General features: G+C 36.9%; 2 protein-coding genes across 2 annotated transcripts in view; both read right to left on the bottom strand.

The window, feature by feature from the left end:
• Positions 1-1,553, bottom strand: part of LOC139727958 (protocadherin Fat 1-like) — a 172,326-nt gene extending 170,773 nt beyond the window's left edge. The window contains exon 1 of the mRNA XM_071638930.1: positions 1,388-1,553. The gene's annotated coding sequence lies outside the window, so the exon portion shown is untranslated. The remainder of the gene's footprint in view (positions 1-1,387) is intronic.
• Positions 1,554-9,997: 8,444 nt separating this feature from the next.
• The window catches only part of LOC139727905 (uncharacterized), a 34,534-nt gene continuing 20,641 nt past the window's right edge, over positions 9,998-23,890 (bottom strand). Inside the window, exon 2 of the mRNA XM_071638876.1 lies at positions 9,998-10,321. Coding sequence (XP_071494977.1) covers positions 10,034-10,321 — 288 coding nt within the window. The 3' untranslated portion in view covers positions 9,998-10,033. The remainder of the gene's footprint in view (positions 10,322-23,890) is intronic.

Below are 23,890 nucleotides of genomic sequence, written 5' to 3'. Positions count from 1 at the left end.
AAAGGTTGTGCCTGATGGCAATGACTATTCCTTCAATAATAGTAGCATTAGCAGTTTAATAGGGGAAACCCTCTTATAAAACTGACAAGTGTTTGACATGTCCAAACAGAGCAGCCACTTTCTTATATCATACTGCACTATTTTGAATGAAAATTACATAAATAGTCAATGATAATGTATAGTGTGTTCCCCTCCAAACTCAAACATTGGCCAACTATGCTCTGCAGAGAGGACTGTATTTTTATAAAACAATCAAGAAGAGGAGGAGAAGGAAAGATTTTTTTTTTTTTTTTTTTTTGGGGGGGGGGGGGGTATGGCAGGAGTCAGACAGATGACTGAAATGACTGCTGTGAGTGTGAGGCCAACATGGCATTTCAAAGTGATATCAAGTGCTAGTGGACTGTAGACCCTAATGATGTGTGAAATGTTGACCTCCATGCGTAACTTTATATGTGACTCAAAAAGTAGCAACTTGATTATGATCCCAACAAAGAAGGCGAAGGATGAGCAGGGCAAAATGTTGCTGTGTTAAAATGCAACATTCAGTGTATGAAATATATCGATGTACTTTCTTAATTTCCCCCTTATTTTTTTTTTTTTTTTTTGGGGGGGGGGGGTTGATTGTTTTAACTGCACCACATACAAATGTACGTACCAGATGTACGACAACTACATTTAATACATTATGACAAATGAGACGGGACTCTCATCATTTATGAAGCAGAAATACTTTAATGAGAGACAACAACTAGCATCATCATTAAAGACGTTAATTCAAGGTTAGCTCGAAATCAGACTACACTCCGGGCTGGGTTACAGTATGTGCCATGTAAATCCAGCTGGTGCCTAAATAAAAGCAACATGACGTATTAATAACAGCAGGCGCCATGCTGTTGACGATAGGCTAGGCACGGATGCAGCTTGAGCAGTGGCGGGCCCTGTCGGCAGAATTCCTTCGCTTATCCCTGTATGGAACAGACACCAATTCGCGTGCCGATCCTGCAGACAATTGGCGATAAATGTACCCTCTCTTGTACTTGCGCAAGGCCGCGAAATCCTATCACAGATTACACGATAGTATCCACATTTAACAGAAAAATGCCACAATTTCATATCTTCCTACTCTTGAAGCAATACATGCTACTGGAATAATACTATTGAAATAGATCAAAGTTCCGTTTTTTTCAACGATTATATCTAAACTAAAAATTCACAGAACCCTACAGAAGCACAATCTTGCTTGACGACCCCCACCGCGGAGCTGGTTGGCATATCATACCAGACCACGGCGTGTTGCGTCAAGCAATTCGAGAGTACAGTGGAGTAACAAACGACACTTATAGTTTGGCAACTTTCGCAGTATGAAATGAGATGTTCTAACACATACCTCCCACAGTATGTTCCACCAGTCATTTGGGTATATATTCCACAATCATAGAAATCCACAGTAAATACAAGTAGTCTTCATATTTGTCCGAACGGCCCTCTCTCTCTCGAAATCGGATGTCGGACGCGCGGTGTCCTTCCCACTTCTCGCAGATGCCTTCGACCAAATGTCTTCACAATGTTTAGCAGCTAGTTGGCTGGATCATGGAGCTGCCAGCGCTGACGTATACGCATGCATGGTGCACTCACATACTGGTAGTACACACTGTGGACACACAGCACCGCGCCGCAGTGTGGTAGGAAGATGCAGAATCGATCGGTCGCAGATTGGGTTACGTGTAGAAAGCACGTAAGACATCCCATACACACACACACACACACACACACACACGGAGCTGGAACTCTGTTATCGCGTGCGCTGGTTGCGTAGGAGCATTAGGAGCGAGTACGACACCCTTACCCCATGGTCCAGCGGAGCTGGTGCGCAAAATCATTGGTGCGGAGTACACGTGTATTGCTCACTTTTTACTAAAAGCAAGGAGGTAAAAGCACCTGTATGTCTGAAAACTTGACTGTTCCTGTCCTCGAAAAAATGTCTGACCAAGGAATGTTCTTATGATGGTCATTTATCTGTTCACGTTCTATGATATATCAAAAACGTCTATGATGATGGTAACGGTCCGGGAGGTTTTCTATGCATCTTTGAATAAGGATGTAATGAGTCACCTCAACTTTGCAAACAATCCGACGCCACATTATCTTTTTCTTTTTTTTTTCACGATGTAGATGCACCAGGAGATTTAATATCGATTTTAGGGTTCTTTGTCTGTTTGGGAACAATGATCGGTTTAAGCTGGTTCGCTGAAGACACACTGGCAGGTATTCAACGCGGAATTTGGTTAACAACAGATAATTAGATGATGGAAGTGTATAGGCCTACATGTGTAGTTTGTCAAGTCGAGGTGTTAGCTCTCAACACCTTCAACTGAGGAAAATCGAGTTATTTTGGCTTATCTATTAATGAAAATGTCATTATAAGTTATTGCGATGTCCAAGTACAGTCTGAATGAGGGTTTGTTCCAGTAAGAGACGTAAATGTAGATCAGTAAACAGTGCTCGGAAGTTTCCAAGCACTATAAGATTATAAACTAAAATTTGAAGACTATCCAATGGGACGATCACTATCTTTTTTAAAGTATTCGTTTGTCCATTGGACGTTGCTGATACAGGGATAGTTCTTCATCATTTCGTTCTTCGCAATTTGTTTTGACAAAATGAACAAGCAAATATATATATAAACTATCTTCGTTTGCTTCCCTCCCAGTCCGGGTGTTTGTATTATTATCATTTGAGTGGAATCATGTGAGAGCTTCATAGACACAACGGAAGACATGTCACATTTAAAATTGTAGTTTTTCTTCCTCATTATGTTTAATTCTTTCGCAAAAGAAATAGTCCCTAGATATTCTTTTCAGTGGAGGAGCCTTATGACTGCGTGCCGTGTGCGAGGTGATTTGGGTCCACGCGAGTGTGTGCATCATGCATTATTATGCAGGCCTGTGTGTGTGTGTTTCTTATAACCCTTAATATTGTGTGACATCACATTTTTCAAAAAGGGGGTTTTATTGGGGTTTTTGCGATATAAAAATGTTCTGAGTGGTAACGCGATTTGAAATGATCTGTTTTACCATTCCATGAATATCACCACATTCTACTGTTCCTCCTTTCAACACCGATATTTTCAATTTGTATCATTTCACGAATGCATAAAACTTTGATCACGTTTTTGGTTGCGTCAGGGCACTCTCCCAAAGAGATATAACAGGATCATCTGTTCCTTTTCTCCTTTAATTCTCTTTTCATGTTCTTTCCTCTTTGTCTTTTGAAGTATACGTAGGCCCTTATTCGTCTTCTCTCCTAATCGCAACCTCTGTATTCGCCCCTCTCCTCCTCCTTTCCTTGCTTCTTCTATCGATTCGATACTCCTTTTCCTTTTTCTGTACTCCTTTCTTCTTCTTCTTCTTCTTCTTCTTCTTCTTCTTCTTCTTCTTCTTCTTCTTCTTCTTCCTCCTCCTCTTCTTCATCATCATTATCTCCTTTTTCTACTTTTCTTCTCATTCTCTTATCTCCTTGGTGAGCAGCTCAGCAGGAATCGAGTGCAGTCTGTGCAATCACGATTGTCTCGTTCTTGCCGCAGATGGCGTTAATCTTCCCTCTGTTGGGGATGCGCTTGAAACGCACCTTTCCCAATACAACGGCCTGGCATTGTTTTTGTTTGTTTTTGTTTGTTTGTTTTTTTCGTTGTTGTTGTTATTTTTTCACGATTGAGGCGATCTGCTGGCGCAAATCAGTTTAAAGACTCATCGGTTCTTTGGTGTAGAAAGCTGGCCGGTTAATTAAGGCTTTGATTCATCGAAGTAACGAAGCCACGTAAAACGTTCATATTTTCACAATACGGATATTTTAACTAAATAATCATTGATGATATTGGCTAAAAAGCGTCCAAATTAGCGAGAGAAAACGATTGAACGTGATAGGCAAGCCGCGTGGGGCGAGAAGGTAGCCTACAACACAAAAGGTTTTGCTGTTATCAAGACTAAAATGACATTAAAATGGCTTCATTATCTTGATCCAATATCAGTTATTTTTCTGAAATAAAACAATAAGGAAAAAACGCAAAACAATATCATACTTTGGAAACTAATAGGTCCATTATAATGGTATTCCAATTACTTGTAATGCGAGAAGATCCAGCACTCTTTGTAAATGTGTAGTAAGTGTGAAATAAATGCTGTTTCGCACATGAGAACACAATGTAAGTTCAATCGCGTTTTTTTCTTTTAGAAGACATATATACCGACGATTTTAATCTGATTAAAATCTCTGCAACTCACACGTTTTGTGTCCGCAAAGAAATTCTTCAACTTAAGGTAAGAATTTTCTTTAAAATGTGCACGTCATATCCCCCTGGTCTCAAACAGACTTTGATTAACCAATGGGTTGGCATCAAAGTGCCGATTGAATTCCAACGGACTCTCGCGTGTTTAAATAGTGAACTAGTGCAAATGTTTGTCTTAAATGTGCTTTCGTGCGGGCTAACGTGTTAATTAGCATTGCTCGTGGAATTCGTTTCCAGGCTAAAGAAAGAAAGAAAAGGAAGAAGAAGAAGAAAAAAAAAAAAAAACCCGCGGTAAGCATGTAAGGCGGTTTGGCACTGATACCTATACAGTAATGTCCACAAAATGCATCGGAAACACACACGATGTTTTGTGTGTGTGTGTGTGTTTTTTTTTTTTTTTTTTTTTTTTGGGGGGGGGGGATTTGCTTGTTTGTTTGTTTGTTTTGTTTTGTTTTGTTTTGTTTTAATTCTCGTTTGCCCCGTAACGATATACATAACAGTAATTTGAACAAGAGAAATGCCCGATTATCACTGTAGTGTAGTTACTTACTTGCACAAGTAATAATCACATTGGTGAGTAAAAAGGTTTGCAAGATTTTTAATGTTTGTTGTATTATGTATTGTAATGTGTGATGTTTTCTAAAATTTATAGTAAACGCTAGGAAGAACATCACTGATATCCCAGAAATTACTTCACCGTAAGATATATAGGGAGAAAGATGCTGGTATATATTTTTTAAAAATTCTTTTTATTTATTTATTTCCGAAGTCTCGGTGATGTCAGTGTCATATCACGAGAAAGTCAGGCATGCCTCTACACTTAACAACCATATGATCGATCACATTTTGGTCAGTAAGTCATCAAACTAGGGGCTACGTGTACATTTGAACACCCTGAATGGTCTTTTAACCATGGCATATATAATTATCATGTATAATTTATAGTCTTGACTATCATTAAGACTATAAAGCAGAACTTTTTCGTTGGCCTGCGTATAGGAAATCAGAAGGCAGTGGGGTGGGGCAATTCTCCTCATGTTTTACATTATGTAAAATCATGTCTTCTTTAAAGAGGAATGTAAAATCCACCCCAAAATGAATAAACTTCAAAAGAAAGAGAAAAATATTCCTACAGAATGATAACAAAAATGAAATAAGGAAGAAATGACATTTGAAATTTCACCTTCCTTTTTTAATCATTTCTTGACCAGTCCTTATGAATATCAAAATGAGCAAGTTGATAATGTTTTGCTCTCATAATTCTCATTCATTTTATATACAGAAATGACAAAAATCTCATATTTCAGCTGTATGAATATAAGATTTGCCTTAAAACCGTCCTAAATGAAAAGGACAAATGTTAACTCTGATATATCTTGGTATGAGATCATGCTTTTACTTGTATTAGCTAAAAATAACAATTTTTCAGAATTTCATATATAACATATACATGAAAAATTGTGAGGATATGACATCACCACCTCTCTCATTTGAATATTCATCAGGACTGGTCAAGAAATGTTTTCTGAAAAAATGCAAAATTTTGAAATGTCATGTCTTCCTTATTTCCTATCTGATTTTTGTCATTTTTTAATCATTCTGTGGGGAATATTTTTTTCTTTTTTTTGAAGTGTATTCATTTTTGGGGTGGATTTCCTCTTTAAGTAAGAGTAGACCGCTAAAGGCTGATTTCTCTTAAACATTTTAAATTCTGTAAGAATGTTTCACTGTTTATTCAAAGAAAGATAATAGTCATGAAACACCCATGACTATTAAAGGCATATATCTATATGAAGAGTTTGTTCGCAAAAAACGATAAGTCCATTTTTGAAGATTTTGAAGTACGGTCTCTGTCATAAAGTACAAAATAATACCTTTCAAATGATATATTGGTCACTACATATAAAAGTACATTTTTGAAGTTATGGTCAAAAGAAGTGAAAATTTTCTTACTATTCTCTTTATTTTTCTTGACCTTTAATCGCAAATATCTCCATTTGGCAAATATGGACTTATCGGCTTTTACATTTTATAAACCCTTCATATCTTTCTATATGCACAAAAGAAATGAAGAAATAAACTGGTAATGCATTTTTGCCAATAAAGAATGAAATATACATACATATACATATATATATGTATATATATATATATATATATATATATATATATAATTATATATATATACATATATATATATATATATATATATATATGCACACACACACATGTGTATCATCTATGCTCAGGGTTGAATTTTATCTTGAAGCATCTCCACCCATGGCAGGGTAGTGAAAGGCTAAGTCAAATCAAAACAAAAGTAGATCATCATTTCTTTGAATTAAAAAAAAAAAAGGGTTCTTGTTGCTTGACTCACATTCCAGTTGCTTTTCATCTTGATTGTGAGTGTCTGAAGGCTATTACTTATAATTATAATGTTTCCTTGTGAAATTGTACTCATTGTGACAGGTAGATATTTCTTTGAATGAGCTATCGTGCAATCAATGTTTTTCCTTGATGGACATCCAAAACATGTATGACACATTGTACTTGCAAACCAGGAACTGTGAAAATTATGCTGTCATAAAATGAAAATCCTCTGTTTAATCATAACCCCCAAGTGATTATTCATTGTATCATTGAGGTCAAAGCAAACGAATTCCAAACAGAGATGAATAGACACAATTGGCAAATATCAATTTATTCACCATAAGATATGCACAACAAAATCAATGTTGATGTGATTTACACAACTACACAGTATACATCCAAAATCTGGAAATGGCTATATGGCACTCACATTAATAGTAATAGCAATAATGATTGCTAAAATTACAGACTTCCAGCATGAGTGAGTCTTGGTCACAAATGTTCTTTGAAAATTCCAGTGCTGATGAATGAAAACTTAATAAAGACATGAATTATTCAACATGTAAATTTCTCAAAGAATAAACTAACAATTACACACACACACACACACACACATATGCATATATATATATATATATATATACATACGCATATATATAATAACATATATGTATACATATGCATAGTATACATATATACACTCTTAAAAAGAAATGGTAAATCAACATTTTAAATGTTGCCACTCCTCCAACCTTTTTGAAAATGTTAAATATAACACTCAAAATGTTGGACTGATTGCCATGAACAAAGTCATAGCAACATTTTGTTACAAGGAAATACAAAATCAGGTCCCAAAATTATATATCATCGTGAAAGCCTATGGTGCCAAATTCCCTTCAGTTAGAATGAAATTTCAATACAACAAAAGAAAACTGCCAGTTCCAAGGGCTTCATTAAAATGGGAGTTGCCTGTATACATGTGAGTGTGTGTTTACTCCTTGTAGCACACATTTAAGAAATATCATATTGGAGACAATGTGTGTAAACTTGTTCCTTTACAAGAGCTGTAAAATTATAAAGTACAGTCTTACATGTCATTGAAGTCTTAATCTCTGTACAGTCAAATACACTCAATGTTGAAATAGGTTGATCAGAATCTGCTAGAGTAACATAATTATTCTAATGAAGACATTACAATATTATAAACCTATGGTTTGAAAAACATCAGTGCAAATTTTGTTTTGGAAATATACAATGTACAGGAGCTGTATGGTTCATATTGTTGTATATGTTCATTTTGATAACTGTTGAAAAAAAACAACCCACAAACAAACACACACACAGGATACTGCAATTTTGTCTCACTTTCTTTTGAGTTTTACTTCCATGAGCTGGAGGGATATTTTAGTTACATGAATCATTGCCTATGAAACATGGACATAACATTAGATATTCAGGACATTATATCGCCTGCATCCTTGTACTTTCTTGGCATTTTTTTTTCTCCAAGACAAAGTGTACTCTTACTAATATACAGACAGACAGGCAAACACATATGCAGATACGCACAAGTAGTCAAGTACTGCTTGCAGATTGGTGAGCACTGATTTATGATTTATTATCAAAACTCCCACTTTGTATGCTTTGTGTGCTGATTGGCACAATGACTCCCATAGCATTCTATACACATTGTCCAAAGTCCCAGGCACAGAGAGGGTTAAACTCTGGGTGCGTTCGAGCGTGCTCCTAAAGCGAACCATACCGTACCGTACCCACGCCAAAGGAATGCTCGAACGCTCCTAAAGTGTACCATTCCCTACTGAACTGAGCCAAAAGTGGACCACTTCCCAATGTGCTCCAAAAGCGTACCAAAAGCGTACCAAAAGTTTGATATAAAGCATGTGCGTATCATGCGAATACGTCACAATGCAAAGACATCATTCTCTTTGTTTGGGACAGCTGTAGTTCAAGCGCGCCAGGTGAATGACCCTAGCTTTTACTACAAAGTGCTTGACCTCTTCTAAAAATAGCTTATGAGGTACGCTTTCTCAACAGAGGGCTTGAACGCTCTAAATCTGGCACAGTACGGTACGGTACGCTTCAATTCAGTTCGCTACGGTGCGCTTTAGAGTGCTCGAATGCACCCATACATTGTACTTCAAAGAAATGAGAGACAAGATGACTCAGGTTACTTGTACTTTAGGTTCATACGACTGGATGATTATTGCTTTCACCAACCATCTTTATACACATGAAAATGTACAAGGCAAAACTATGAAGGAAGCATCTTCCAAAAGAAAAATAAAAACAGACGACTATATCTACTTCACACACAGAAAATGTAAAACATGGTAACTACTTCCACAAAATCACTGACAAGATATCTCCAATGATTGTCTAGAGAATGTTTGATACTAAAATGTTTATATTTCTACATTTATACAAGATTGCATTTTGCACTGCCATAGTCAAACACTGTATATGCCGAACATTTTGCGAATTTCGTGAGTCAGGTGCTATTGGTGAAATTAAAGACACGCAAAAATATTGACTCTGATCCCGATATGAATGTGACGTACGCGTGTACACTTCTCCGTTCAGTACAGGACTCCACAATCGCGAATTTAACCACTCGCGAAATCGTCGGGAATTCCCGATTCGCGAAAATTTAGACTCGCGAATTATATGGCGTATACAGTATAAGATATCACAATTGCCAACAACATCAGTGGTCAAACACCATGACATATTCCTTCAAAGGCACATGTTTTACCAGTACACTTTAATTCGTAAAAAACAGAGGGGCCCAGACAAATCATGTTGCATCTACAGTGACATGATGAAATGAATATTGATTGAGACAATAATTGAATATTTTTACATTGAGCACAAACCCTTTCTCATGTACACATTTTCATCTGTGAAAAATATCATTTTTTAAAACAGGGATTACATTTGACTGACTCCTTAGTTGGTCATTTTTTAACTTTACATTTTTTAACTTTTTAACTAATGCGGATTTTGGACACCACAGTTTATCTTGATATTAAACACTGTTTACATGTATATCATGCCGATAAGTGTGTGGAATGCTAGAAGGAGACCACTGTTACAATGTATTTGAGTACCATGATATATATAAGCTTTGATCTTTGCATAAGTAAAGACTAATGAAAATGCAAGAAAATTTACACAAATTTAACATTTCATTCTGCAGCATTCAGGTAGAGTCACCTCATTTTTTACAAATCAGGTTAAAAAGCACAGAATTTGATTAATCACTTAAAGGAAAATGTCAATGAATGAAATGACGCATGCAAACTTAAGACTACTTATTATCTAATGGAGTGAAAGAATGTTCTAGTGATGAGCATGCTCTCAATATTGCTTTGGCTTTCTTTTGGTCTGCTTGACCACCACCGGGGTAGCGGTGAGGCGCTCCAGGATGCGATTGAAAAGCTGGAGAGCGCCGAGTGCCGGGAGCAGGATCCAGATCCCGTTGGGGATGGCGAAGAGGAAGACGAGCTTCACGGGGTCGTCGGTCCCCAGGAGGTGGGTGCCTCTGGCCAGGGGCGTGTACATGAGCAGGTAGAGCACGGTCTTCCACATGGTCATGATGTTGGCTATTAACGCCACCAGGTCTGTCTTGGCATGCCTGCTGGAATTCTGCATTCAGACAAGGGATGGTAGAGTATTGGTGGAGATGGGAATTGGAAAGAAAGAAGGTGTTTACCAGGTCATTGAGATGGTATGAGAATGTGAGATGGGCATCTCACAGATTTCCCCAACGCCCAAACTGCAGTGCATTGCCTTTCATAGATTACTGTATAGGCCTACGCCATATATTTCGCGAATTAGGAATTCCTGATGATTTCATGAATGGTTAAATTCGCGATCATGGAGTCCTGTACTGAACAGAGAAGTGTACACGCATACGTCACATTCACATCAGGATCAGAGTAATATTTTTGCGTGTCTTTAATTTCGCGAATAGCACCTGATTCGTGAAATTCGCGAAGATAAAAACCTCACGAAATATTCGGCGTATACAGTATGAAAAGAGTGGATTGCAACTAATTGACAAATTGCCCTACAGGTTATACATCGACATAAATAAGCACTGAATTGGTCAGTGTTTTAGTAGTAGCCATGATAAAAAAATCATGGGCGTACATACTTTTTTTTTAAATCACGGCTACTACTAAAACACTGATCAATTCACTGCTTATTTACGTCGATGTAGGGCAATTTGTCAATTAGTTGCAATGAAAACATCTTGACGGAAGAATTTCATGAATTGGAAGAGTGGATTGTAATATTGTATTCATGGTTTCATGGATTAAATGACAACAGTAGATCTATACTGTATATGTGATAAATCTTGGTGTTTTTATGTTCACAAATTTTGCGAGTGGACTGATATTTGCAAAATCAGCAACTCACCAAAACATTGCCATCCGTAACACAAATGCTACTACATCACTGCCAAAGTGGGAAATCACTAAATTTTCTTCTTGAAAAGGACACTATCTCTTTTACATTTTGCCATTGGGCTTCTCCATCTGGAATTCAACCAGTCACAAACTTGGTTAACAAACCAAAATTTGGAAAATATATTTGCAACACATATGGCATAATTATACAGTATTTGTTTGGGGAGCTGGAAAAATAAATGACAGGCACAATCTCAACATTAGTATGTTATTGTGCTCATAGATCAAATTCTGAGAATACAGTTAAAACAATATATTAGCAAGAGATGAACCTTATAGACCCTAATCTATTATTTACAGAAAAGCATCAATAGAAAAAAAAAACAAATCTCAAATATATTCATACACAAAATAAAAACACCTTTTTCCTTTACTTGCATCTAGGTGTAAGAACAATGGTCATAAAAATTTGCATTATTTTAGCTGGATTCTCTGCCCAACCTTCCCACCAAATTCTAGCTAATTGAATGTGGGTATCAAAAATAAACACCAAAATCTGTGTTTGTTTTTTTGTTTGTTAGTTTGTTTTAGGCATTCTTGAATTCCAATCCAAACCATTCTTTCTGTTCTTCCTTCTGTCAAAAGATTCAGTTGTGTGTGTCAGTATTTCCTTTTAATTTCAACACACGCTACAAACAGCATACCGCTACAGATCTGAGTTATCAAAACTTCACTGAACGATGTCTAGGTTGTTCACACCTAGACAATGGAAATCATATCCTTTTACTGTACCGGTATTAAATCTCTTCAATATTGAGACATACATGTATCTCTTCTTCCAACTGAGCTGATAATCAAGTGCAAAAACCTTTATGCAAGTTCAATTTTCTATCCTTATCACTGAGTTAAGTATTTACAAACTAATATGGCAGTCAGACAGATGTATTTTCATTACACTGTTTTGCAATCAGAGGTAATAGAATTAAGTACAGACATCTCTTGACATAATTTTCAATTGTTTCTTGTCATTTACACCTCTGGTATTTATAAACTACAACATGGTGGGCAAATGTTTACAAACGTTGATGCATACTAAGATAATTTCTTTTCAGCATTGGATAAGAAGCCTGTTGTTTGGGGAAAATAGAGATTATACCACCATGGAACAATGTGACAGGGCGAGATACCTGAAGGCATGTTTTACTGGTATATGTGTTATTAGTAATCACTTCATCCTGTCTGAAAATTTGGTAATGAGTAGAGTACTCCTGTCACAATTCTTGTCTATGTAGCAAAAAAGAAAATAAAACAACAACAGCAACAACAACAAACAGCAGCAGCATGGAGATTATGGTTATCTCAAACAACTTTTCATTATATCTCAAGATCATATTTCAACAATTTTACATTTCTTTTTTGATCACAGAAGCTCAAACTTCACAAAATTCTTTTCATGCAAAAATGTTTGATGAATCCATAATCACTGCATTACAATGAAAATACAACCCAACAACAGACATTTTAAAGTCCAGCACATTTTGTTTCTCGGTAACAAGGTAAGCATATTTACACTTTTAGATCGATGACACTTGAAATCAGCCAGACAGAACTAGGATGATGAATTTCAGTGAAAAATGTAAAACAGGTGGCTATTTTGAATAATTGAGCAAAATGCTGGGATCTGTTTCCTTCAAAGCACAAGTCCTCACATTGTGTGAGGGGAGGCAGCTGCGTTTAGAGTTGCCCGGCAAAAATATTTGAAGTAGTTGATTCTAGGATCGAAAAGTCATCCTCCTACTTGGTAAAGATAACACAAATGATCCACATTGATCTGTTTTGAGATAGCTACCAGCAGGCAGGCAGGCAGGCATGAACTAAAAGTCAAGTTGGCCCTGATGAAGAAATTATGTTGCTTTTCTGTTTTTATTTGAGATTCAGCTGAAATTGCTACATTTGTTTATATGTTTTTTGAGATTTGAGGGAATGGCGGTTATGCTCTTGTGTGGTATCTTTCAGTGTCTTTTTTACAGTGGAACTATAAGGCAAATAGCCCTGATGGCCAAATGATGCTTTTCTGTTTTTCTTGAGATTGGCTAAAATTGCTACATTTGTTTACATATTTGAAATTGATGGGAAAGTTTTGCATGATAACTTTCAGTGGCAGTTGCTGTACTTCAACCTTTTTTCAATTTTTTTTTTAAATTTGGCACTAATGGCCAAGTTATTTTGCTTTTCTACTGAATTGCTTGATATCCAGCAAAAATTGCTGAAGTTGTTGATATTTTTGAGAAACTTTACAAATGTTCTAAGAATTATAGGGTGATGATGCTCTTGTGGAACAAATTTTGGACTGGTTTGTGCTACATTTTGTGTTTTTTCTGTTGTATGTGTAAATCTTTAAGTGTTTAGGTATGCTTGTATGCAAGTATAATGAGAAAAAAAAGAAATATGTGGTTCTAGAACAGTTCTGTTTGACAAAAGGAACAAAAGAATTCAAATTATCACTAGTGACTGCAACAAAAAATAAATGACTATGAGAATACCTGAGATGGATGTTCAGCCTGTTAATGCAAGAGGATACATCAAGACTTGAAATACATGTACCAGTTCCTTTTAGTTCATTGACTGGTTGCTAAATGTGCAGCTTTGAAAACGTGTGCAGTCTTCTGAAGAATGAGTCATGAATTCGAGCATGGGGACTTCTTTTGTGTGAGAACACCTTTCTTTACAAAAAAGAATACCTTCTATTTTTGCCATCCTATTGAACAAAAACAGAACTTTGAAACAAAGCTGTACCAGTGTGGTCAGAAGTAGCTAAATGACCATTGATATGAGTAATCACGTAGCTAAATCTTATTTTCTATTTTCGAATGAAAATTGTTATAACTCCTCATTACAAGAAGTGTGACACATGAATGTTTCAATTGGCAGGTTCCGGAACATGAATGCAAGGAATTTATGCTGACATAGAACTCGAATGCAAGAACAGGGCAAAAATTTACATCAAGCACTACAAAATCGAACACCTGACCAAAATCTTTGAGACACCCAGCTTATCCTAAAAGTTATTATTCTTATCAAACCCACCAGAATTTAAAAGCTTTATTGTTCTGGATGTCATTTTAATGTCATGCAGACAAAGGGATCCTAGATAGTTAGAAAAATGACATTAAAGAATCTCTCAAATTCACGAGGCATTCCACAAATTCTTCCCCATACTTTTCTCAATGCGGCTAATATCCCCGCATCCCATTAAAGAGGGGGGTTATTCCCAGTTCAAAACAATGGACGGCCATCACACTTGTTTATGGAGAAATCGTAGGAAATGGCGAGGAAGCCTGCGTGAAATTGGGTCCCTCTTTGTCCACCGCTTCGGCATTTAGCAAATCACATTTGCTCCTTTTTGAGTTATTCACTCTCCATCTGAGTTCATTTGCCTCTCTCTCCGCCAGGGCGGCATTTATCACTGAGAGGTTATTCAACTTTAGGGGATGGATAACTTCCTTGAGCCTTGGGGGGGGGGGGGGGAGTAAAAGAAAAAAAATTGTTTGCCAACTGTGCCATGTTATTCACTGGGGATAACGAGAAGTTGAATTACATTTGAATTGACCTTCCCAACGATTAGGGCAAGTGAGGGCAGGTTGAAGGAGTTGGTGAAAAATACCGAAGGTCTGCTTCATAAGAGGCTAGCGGACATCCATTAACATGATAGCGCAAAGAAAATACATTGTTCTTTTTTTTAAATTGAAATTACTTTTTTTAAAGAATTAAAATTACTTTTTTTTTAAAATCTTGGGTAGAAGAAAAGGCGTTTTCATTATCTTGCTATTTATTCCAAATGCTCTTGATCTTTTACATTCAAGACATAATTTTTGTTTCAAGCATTTACTCGTGATTTGATATATTGTACTTTTCCCCATTTTTGCCAGAACATAATACATTTAAAAAAAAAATCATTATTCACCGCCATTTCTTGTACATCCTAAACCACAAGGGACACTTCCAAGTGACAGGCTTTGAAGAAGATGAGGTATGTAGGGCCTTTGACTCCTGCCACTGTTTATCTATCTGAATTGCTCGTCCTGCCAGAATGCTAGGCTCTACCGATGCATCAGGCTCCCCGGTGGACAACACAGCAGTAATTAAATCTTAATCAGTGCAACTGCACCATAGGTATCATGGGGATGATATTGGGACTAGGACAAGGTGGCAACGAATTTAGTCTCATCATCAGCGGTAAGTGGAGGATGCTGAAGACAACTACCCCCAGAATCTATCACTTTTTTTTTTCTTTCGCTGAGAGAATGAAATTTGAGGACTTTGGAAGAAGAAAAAAAGCGGACATGGAAATGTTAACTAGAAACACATGTTTCTGCCTGTCCCCAAAGGGACATACTTCCATCCGGCTCAGCGATGATGGCGGAAAATTGATTAATGTACATTGAGGATAACAGCGCAATCAAATGATACTTCCATGTCCGAGCCCTAGAAATGACCCTTATCATTAGACCTAGTCTCATATCAGGCTGAACATTGATATTTTAGTTAGTTCTAAAGTCATAGCAAATCAGTTCTATTTTTTTTTAACCATGTATGCACTGTGACGCTTTCTGCAATGGATTCATACTCATGTAACAGAAAATTTGTACAGCAGCTAAAATTATTCTACCCAATTGCATCTCTGCTTCCAGTTGTAGAATCTAACAAAAGATACAAAGCACTTTTGTATACACCAGTATATGCAAAAGCTTTATGTAATATGATTGAGTGTGCTTTCTCTATCATTAAGAATGCTAATGAAATAAGCATTATCATATATCTGCCAATTGTTAATTCTTAGAAGTGATGGTTAATCTAGGATAAATATTCACAAGGATGCATACCTTGCTTGGAAGAAAAAAAAAGGTGTCAAGACAGCCTCGTTACAGATGGCCAGTTTACCATTATAATTAAAAATGAATCAGTGATATAAAGTATATTTGTACACATAAACACACTTGGTATCTCTAATCCTACTCATCATCATCATAAACACCATCAGAGGATATACATACATTGTGACATTTTTAACTTATGATCTTTGTTTCCTGTAGAGCTTTGGCATAACATTTCTAAAGTGATCAGTCACGTTCTAGGGAATGCAGTGGTAGAATCAGTTTGGAACTCTAAAACAAAAACAACAGAAGTCACACAATATCAAAATATGAAAATTAGTTTTCTTTTGCAGTTTATGCAAAACTGCTTTCTGTCAGCAGCAGACACTTTTTTTATATATATAAAAGAAACAAAAATCTTTCTTTTAATTATTATTCCCAACTTCTCTTTAGATGTTAAAGAGATGGGAAGACAGAAAACTACTGTGGGACTTGATGGAAGACTATCTGACACACATGGAAACAGGTTGTCTCCCTTTCTGTGTGACACACCTGGGACTCCAGATGCCTTTAATGGCACACACTCAAGTGCATGTATGTCATCACCATACTGATGGACATCATTTGCGGGTATGAAGACAAGGTGGGTTTGTGTCAGTGGCCACTTGTGGGTAGGACCAGGGAGGGTGCTTATGGGGTTCTCTCTTGAAAGAGGCGAAGACACAGGGCAGGGTCTGTGTATGGTCAGAGATGCTCATGTTAATCAAATAAATTAAGACTTCATCCAATGGCAGCATATTCAGGTGTATGCAGTGGCTTAGTGCTACTATCTTGTTTGTTAAAAAGAATTTTGATTAATTCAAATCATGTTTCATGTCATAACAGCAGGAAACCTCCCAATAATTGTTTGGAAAATTTGAGCAAATTGCTGATTTCCGTTCTATTTCTCAACAAAAAGCTGGAGAGCTGCACTTGACTTAAATTGATAAATTTCACAAACTGCACCTGAGATCTTTAACATATTTGCAAGTAAACAAACTAGAATTAGCCGAGATGAACAGCTTGTAACCTGAAAGATATGGCCATGCATCTTTGCATGAATTGCCAAAGCAGTGGTAAAATGTATGCAGAAAAGTATGCATTGGTATAGCCATATTTTTATAGACTCATCGTCAATGACAATTCAGGCACATACCCAACAGCCTGGAAGGAAGACTAAACTCATCATCATGGTTTTAAATAACAAACAAATCATCCAAAGTGTTTTTCCTCATTCAGCAGAACTTGAGCTACTGATAGACAGAGTAAAACAACACAACTCTCTGCAACAATCTCCCCTTTAAATCTTCTCTTCTCCCAAACAGTTCAATTCTAATGTGATAATACCAGAGTCCTTAAACCCATTGTTGAGCTGCTGCCGAATTTAGAACGGTCCATTTGTGATGGAGATCGCAACAATTTGCACACATTATCTGGTGAACATGTAGAAGTCCTGCATGTGCCTAAATTGCCTGTTCTTCCTCAGGTAGTTTTACGTCTTGACAAAATACAAGGTGGAATGACACCCTGCGCTGTGTCTGGAAAGATGCATCCTTGTCCAAATCAACCAATTCACAATGACTCTTTTATAAAGGTAAAACATATATAGCAGTTAAGGGGTTACAGCAGTTGAGGGGATATGGCCACATAATCACTGGCCCAATCATGATTAAGAATCAGCTTGAGATAAGCATAAGGAAAAAGCAAAAATTTGGAAATGTCTAAGAACAGAAATATTCTTTCCTAGGCCCCTGTTTTCACCTTTTTTTTATTCCAAGGATAAGTTTAAAAATGTCAAAGAGACTCCAGAACATGACTAAGATCAGATTAACTGAGTTAGATTAGAAAATAATAGCACCAGTCTTCAAAAAACATGACACAAGAGCCTACAAAATCTAAAAAAGAAAAGAAAAAAGACAAACTGCTGACAAAAATCCCCAACAACTACATGTTGGCCTACTTATATTACTTAATTGCGACTAAGTTTTTGTTTCCATGAAGAAAAAAAAACTGCATATAAAACATTTCTACAAGTAGTGCTCCAGCTACTGAAATTTGGAGGGGCAATTGTGAAAAAGATAACACATGAAACACAGACAGAACATCATACCCCCCCCCCCCCACATGTCTATGAAACTTTTCAAGAATTACATTTATGCAAGACACAGAGGAGCCCTTCATTTTTTTTTTTTAATGATCTGGTCTTCTGAGTGAAACACAATTAATACTTGATCCAAGACGGCAAGGATAGTTGATTGTGCTCACACGCCCTTGGCTGTTTTTGGCGCATCCAAGCACTCCGAGATTGCTCTCGAGTTCAAATTTCTGGATTACATTTCCCTGCAGTTGCTCGCAAATGTTGTCTGCATATGTTCAAACCATCAGAACATCCCGCAACTTGCTCTCGCATCTCTCATGATTATGTGACTACGAGATACACCCCGCATGCAGAGGGCAAACATCGAAACAGCACGTGTAAAGGTCACAGCGAATTTTGATACAGACCTTTACCCGCAATCAGGATAATTCCATTTCATATACTAAACCCAATTTATGAATATTGCATTTTGCCGGTGAATATTACATTAGGTTTACGGCAAGAGATGCATACTCATATAGGCAGCCAGCTAGAAGACAGAGAGGGAGAGAGAGAGAGAGAGAGAGAGTAAAAAAAAAGAATGAGAATGAGTGTATATGAAATATGATAAGGGAAGTGTAAAAAAGATGTTGCATAAAATGTCTACAATAGAATTGTAAAAAGATATCAAGCACATAATAGTTTTAAAGCCACAGTTTCCCATTTGTAGATAAAAGAAAAAACAGCTTTAGTGCTTCAAAATAATTTTCAAAAGTTGTAGAAACAATCAATGTAAAAATGTCAATCAGAATAATCAATGTTAAGTACTGTTAAATATACAACATGTGAACACTAGCTTTATTAAAATTGTTTATAGAGTAAACCATCTACAATTATGGTTTATTGAGAAAATTAGTGATATTTCCTCATATTTGTGGCAATATTGCAAAATTTTTATATGGTTAGGATGTTTTCTGACACAACTGAACTATACATATACATCAAATGTAATACGTAACTCAAACAATTTTTAAATCCCTGCTCCCAATGGTAAACAGAATGAGATATATGTGCATACTTAATATTTATTCACATGCAACAAGAATCAAGTGGCTACATTGTTTTCACAGACTCTACATTACAAAAGTGAACTATCAAAACTCCTTTATTTCTGTGTATTTTTCAGAAGAGCTCTGGTCACAAAATATTCATAGTTAAAGACATTTTCCTCGGAACACCCATGCCCACAACAAGATGAGACCCAAGACTGACAGTGAAATGATGTTAAATAGGGGAAAAAAAAGGAAATCAAACCCACACCTGCTCACACATGCACACAAATTCACTTGCAAATCGCTGGTGAGGTCAAGTACAGGAGCGAATGATTTGTACGAAGAGTTGAACTAAGGGGAACATGAATTATACGCATGGGGCTGGAATAAACTGCTCTAAGAGGGGGTCGGCTGGGGAGAATCCCTAAACTTAAGTGTATGAGTCACTCTCTTCCAATTTCGGCCCTAGATTTTGACAAGTGACATGGTACGACCATCATGAAGTCCACCATTTCAAGAGATTTATCTTTCCCACTACCAGCTCTAGCAAGCTTCCCCTCTCTTCTTTTTGATATTTCTTTCTCCCTTTCTATATATATATTTTTTTCTTGAAAGTTCTTCTAATCCATGTCCCAAATCCCAACACACATAAAAAGTGGGGCTGCACTTTCTGACGCCACCAGAGGTTGGATCGCGGAGTCTGAATATCTGGGACATAAATGGCAGGAAACGACTCTCATCCTTCAAACATTTAGCAGCCTTCTGAGTTTGGTCCTTAATAAAAAGAATAGAAAAAAATCCTTTATATGTCTATGTCATCATCAAGGACACAGTGCTGTTCTTCTGTTTCTTTCAAAACTTAAGAGTACAAGAGGGAATTAATATTGGGGATTGTGATGGAAGGGCGCTACATCTAGATGCCATTTTGCCCAATTTCTGATGCTGGCTAAGGCCTAGCTAGTCATTCATACCAAATGTTGAATCAAAGAGCAAAAAAAGGGGAACCTTAGTTCGTCTGTTGCTTTGAACAGGAATGAAGAGTGATTTGATCCATATTCCAATCATCAAAGCGTTGAATGTTATTTTGCATGACTATGTGCAGAGAAATTACGATGATTGGAAATCATATAAATCATAATAGGTTCATGAATTCATATTCTGTCAGAGGATGTGCTGAAATTTTCCCTGCCTTGCTTTTGATTCTTCTATGGTGCCACTTAACGCAGATAAGATATAAATATAGGGGCCAATGCTTTACAGCTTTTGCTGCTTATTTCCCAACCCAATATCTCCCCTTTATTAAAATTTTCTTCTTCCTGTGTTGAATAGCTGCCCTTTTCATCACACATAAAAAGTCCACAATCACCGTACCCCATGGGCCCTGACCCACATTGAAGGGAACCTCTCCATACAAGACCATGATTTGGAGATCAGTGGCCAGACTAGCATTGAATGGGTTAATAACTCATGAGCTGCCGTGGCACAAGTTCTTTATCCTCCCCTTCATGCACAGTAACTCCATTGTGTCCCTCTGTGCAATAAATTGATAATCTGCCCATAATCGTCACATGGTCACAGCAAGCCCTTTGGCCAGGGTCGCATCCATCCGCCCCCGGGGAAAGAGAGAAGTTGAACTGACGGGGACATTGACTACTGCCAGAAAATTATTGATATGCTGGGGCAGGTGACATGAAAATGAATTTTGGGTTCAAAAGAAGTCAGGGTGAAGGGTTACTGACCTAAATATTTTGAGCTGCATCATGTGTAAACATCTCTTGTAGAAAGAGTAGGAGATGTAATTCAGTTTTCTTATGGTTTCCACTTCTTGTTTGCTCTTTGCTTTCAATTTACAAAAGAAAAACATCCAGCATAATTGCTTTTTTTAAATCTTGAAACTAACTCCATAAATCCAGCAGTACAATTCTAGGTGTTGTGACATATTGTTTATTTGTAGAGATACACCACTTATGAGTGTCATCTCCCTTTAAATAATACACTGATTTTCCTGATTCCAGCACTATCTTTAACTGGCTCAGCTTGACAAGGAAGGTAGCAGAGAATCCACCTCTCCCTGGTTTGACATCACACATTTTATTGTGAAACTGCCATTTTTTTTAAAGTCTCAGTAAAGAGAAGCAGACTGCCAAAGATTGCTTCCCATGCATTATTCTCACATATTCACTCCTATCTATGCTAAGACAGTTACTGCTTCCTTGGTGTAAAAGTGCCATTTTCGATCTGGCTACTGCTCTTCCAGAAGTTTAACTCAAGCCATCAAGAATATATGAAATTAAAATCTTCATACAACCTCTCTTTGAATCAAAGATTGTTTCCCATACTCAATATTTACATTACAATATCTTTGCTATATAGTGACTGCTTCCTTGGTGTAAAAATGTCATTTTTTTATCTGGCCACTGTTCTTCCAGAAGTTTAAATCAAGCCATCTAAGAAAATATGAAATCAAAATTATCTTCACACAACCTCCCTTTGATTCCAGCACTCCAGTATCATGTGATGAATCACAAACCGAAAATTGAAATTTGTTCCTAGCATGAACCTTACCATCCTTACTATCAATACCCTTTCCCTGTGTCTACTCAACAAATAAAACACCATTGTCACACAGGAGTAATTTCATCGATGATAGGTATACATCTATATATGTGTATACCTACATATAAGTCCACAAAGATAGATGAATAGATTATTAAATAGACAGATAGACTGATAGGTAGGTAGGTAGATATATAAGAGTAAACAGATAGATAGATATTTTCTGATTGTCTTCTGACAGCCTTGAAAGAATTTAATGATTAGGTGTACATCATTTTTGTCATTTTGTCACTCTGTCAGGAAGTGTTATGTCAGTTGCCCTTTCCTCGGTGTATTTTCAGCGAGCTGCTTCTTAATCTACTAATGGCATGACATTGAGACAATAACACTGGCATCAGTAGACCCTGGGAGCTTACAGGCTCAAATTAACTGGTTCCCTGCCTGTAAATACACAGAGGGGTTTCAGACTTGTCGAAGAACTTGTTTGTAATCATGTTTCTGGAAAATATTTTGAAATGCAGCTAGAGTTACGGAAGGTCCAGATGCTGAAATGAGATGCACAACTGCTAACCACAAATGACATTACATATGGCATTTGTCACAAACTCCAGTCTGTCAAGCATATATGCAACTCTAGATAATTAATCATCTTACATGAAGGTGCATACACGTGTGAATGTACTATGACACTAGTGATTACAAAATCAAGCTAAACTCCTCATCCTCATCTTGTTTCCAATGTGAAACCATTCAGTCTGCCAATGAGCACCAACAATCAAGGAACCCTTGATTGACCATGACTGGCCAAACTTAATTTGAAACATGTTTGTGTGTTTGGATGAAATGTAATTAAGCTTGGCTCTGAAACTGACATACATAACTCGATTATCATAAGACACATTTCTGAATAGTCTTCACAAACAAATTCTTTCATAATTTTAGAAGTCGTCAACATTCTTTATTTTGTTGTGGTTGTTGTTCTGGTGCTTGTTAGAAGATGGGGAGTGATTTATGCTGCCCACTTACTCAGGTTTTTCCTGTGAGCTCTCTAGCTCCCTGGTGATGGGGACTCTAACTGGGGGAAGAGGTCACTGTTAAGTCCTTGGTTTGTGGTTTACTGGGACAGATCGGGTCATACAAGGACCTCTTCCAACCACAAGGGGTTATTAATTCTCCCCTCTTTAGCCACACGTTATATGGTAACTGGAAGCTGGCAAAACTGGCAAATTAGTCAAAACAAAAGTTAGAGTGTGTGTTCAAATATCACTGACATAACCATAAGAAGCAGAACATGAAGTCACATGTTATTTTTCTTTAATGCTCGGCAGACAAGAGATATTAGGCATCCAAGTTTGTCCAAATCAGTGTAATTGGGGGTGGCACCAAACGATGACCAAACACTTATAACGAAAATCAGTGTGGGGCTGCTTCAAATGAGCTGTTTTTGTGCTAATATTGTATTTAATTGTGGGCAATGAATGATTTCCTGAAGTCAAGATAAGTGAAAAAAAAATCTGTTCAGCACTTGTAAGATGACTGTCAGAATTTGTAAAGATGTTAATGACTGAGATTTGGGGGAAAAAATGCAATCTACCAATCCAAAGCTATGCTAATGAAAACAGAAAGATTTGACTTTCTCACTCAAAATTTTGTTTAGACTTTAATAGCATTTCCACACAATGAATGTCCATATGAATGTTTTAAAATACAGATGACAATGCCTCTCCCTCTCTTTCTTTCTCTCCTTATTTTGTTCTCTCTCTTCCTTTCTACCTTTCTCTTTTCCTACTTTGAACCAAGCAAAAGTCAGCAGATCCAAGGTATTCTGCAATACATACTCATCATGCAGAAAGCAACAAATGGGACTTCACTAGCAACTACTAATGCAAATTGTCACTGACAGCCGGATATGAGACTGATTGATTCAAGACTAACAAACGCCTACATAATTACATCCTTTCAATCTCAATCTTCTGTCCATTTGAATCTGCTCAGTGAGGTATTGGTGCAATATACTTGATAGCAGTGATATATGATCTCAAATAGCCTTGCAAATTGAAGCCAAGAAGATATCAATAAATGATATACAAGATGTATATAATATGTTATCATTTTCAGTGTGGTCAAAATTGTTTTCTCTGGTCAATGACGTAGATATCATCACAGAGAGGTATACATGTCAAAATGGACGTCAGACATGATGT

This window comes from Diadema antillarum, unplaced genomic scaffold, assembly GCF_040938485.1.
Source record: "Diadema antillarum isolate AM-2024a unplaced genomic scaffold, OU_Dant_1.0 seq00000160_RagTag, whole genome shotgun sequence".
In the NCBI taxonomy this organism is placed as follows: domain Eukaryota; kingdom Metazoa; phylum Echinodermata; class Echinoidea; order Diadematoida; family Diadematidae; genus Diadema; species Diadema antillarum.
Note: the sequence above shows the minus strand (reverse complement) of the source record. Positions and strands in the feature narration are given on the sequence as shown.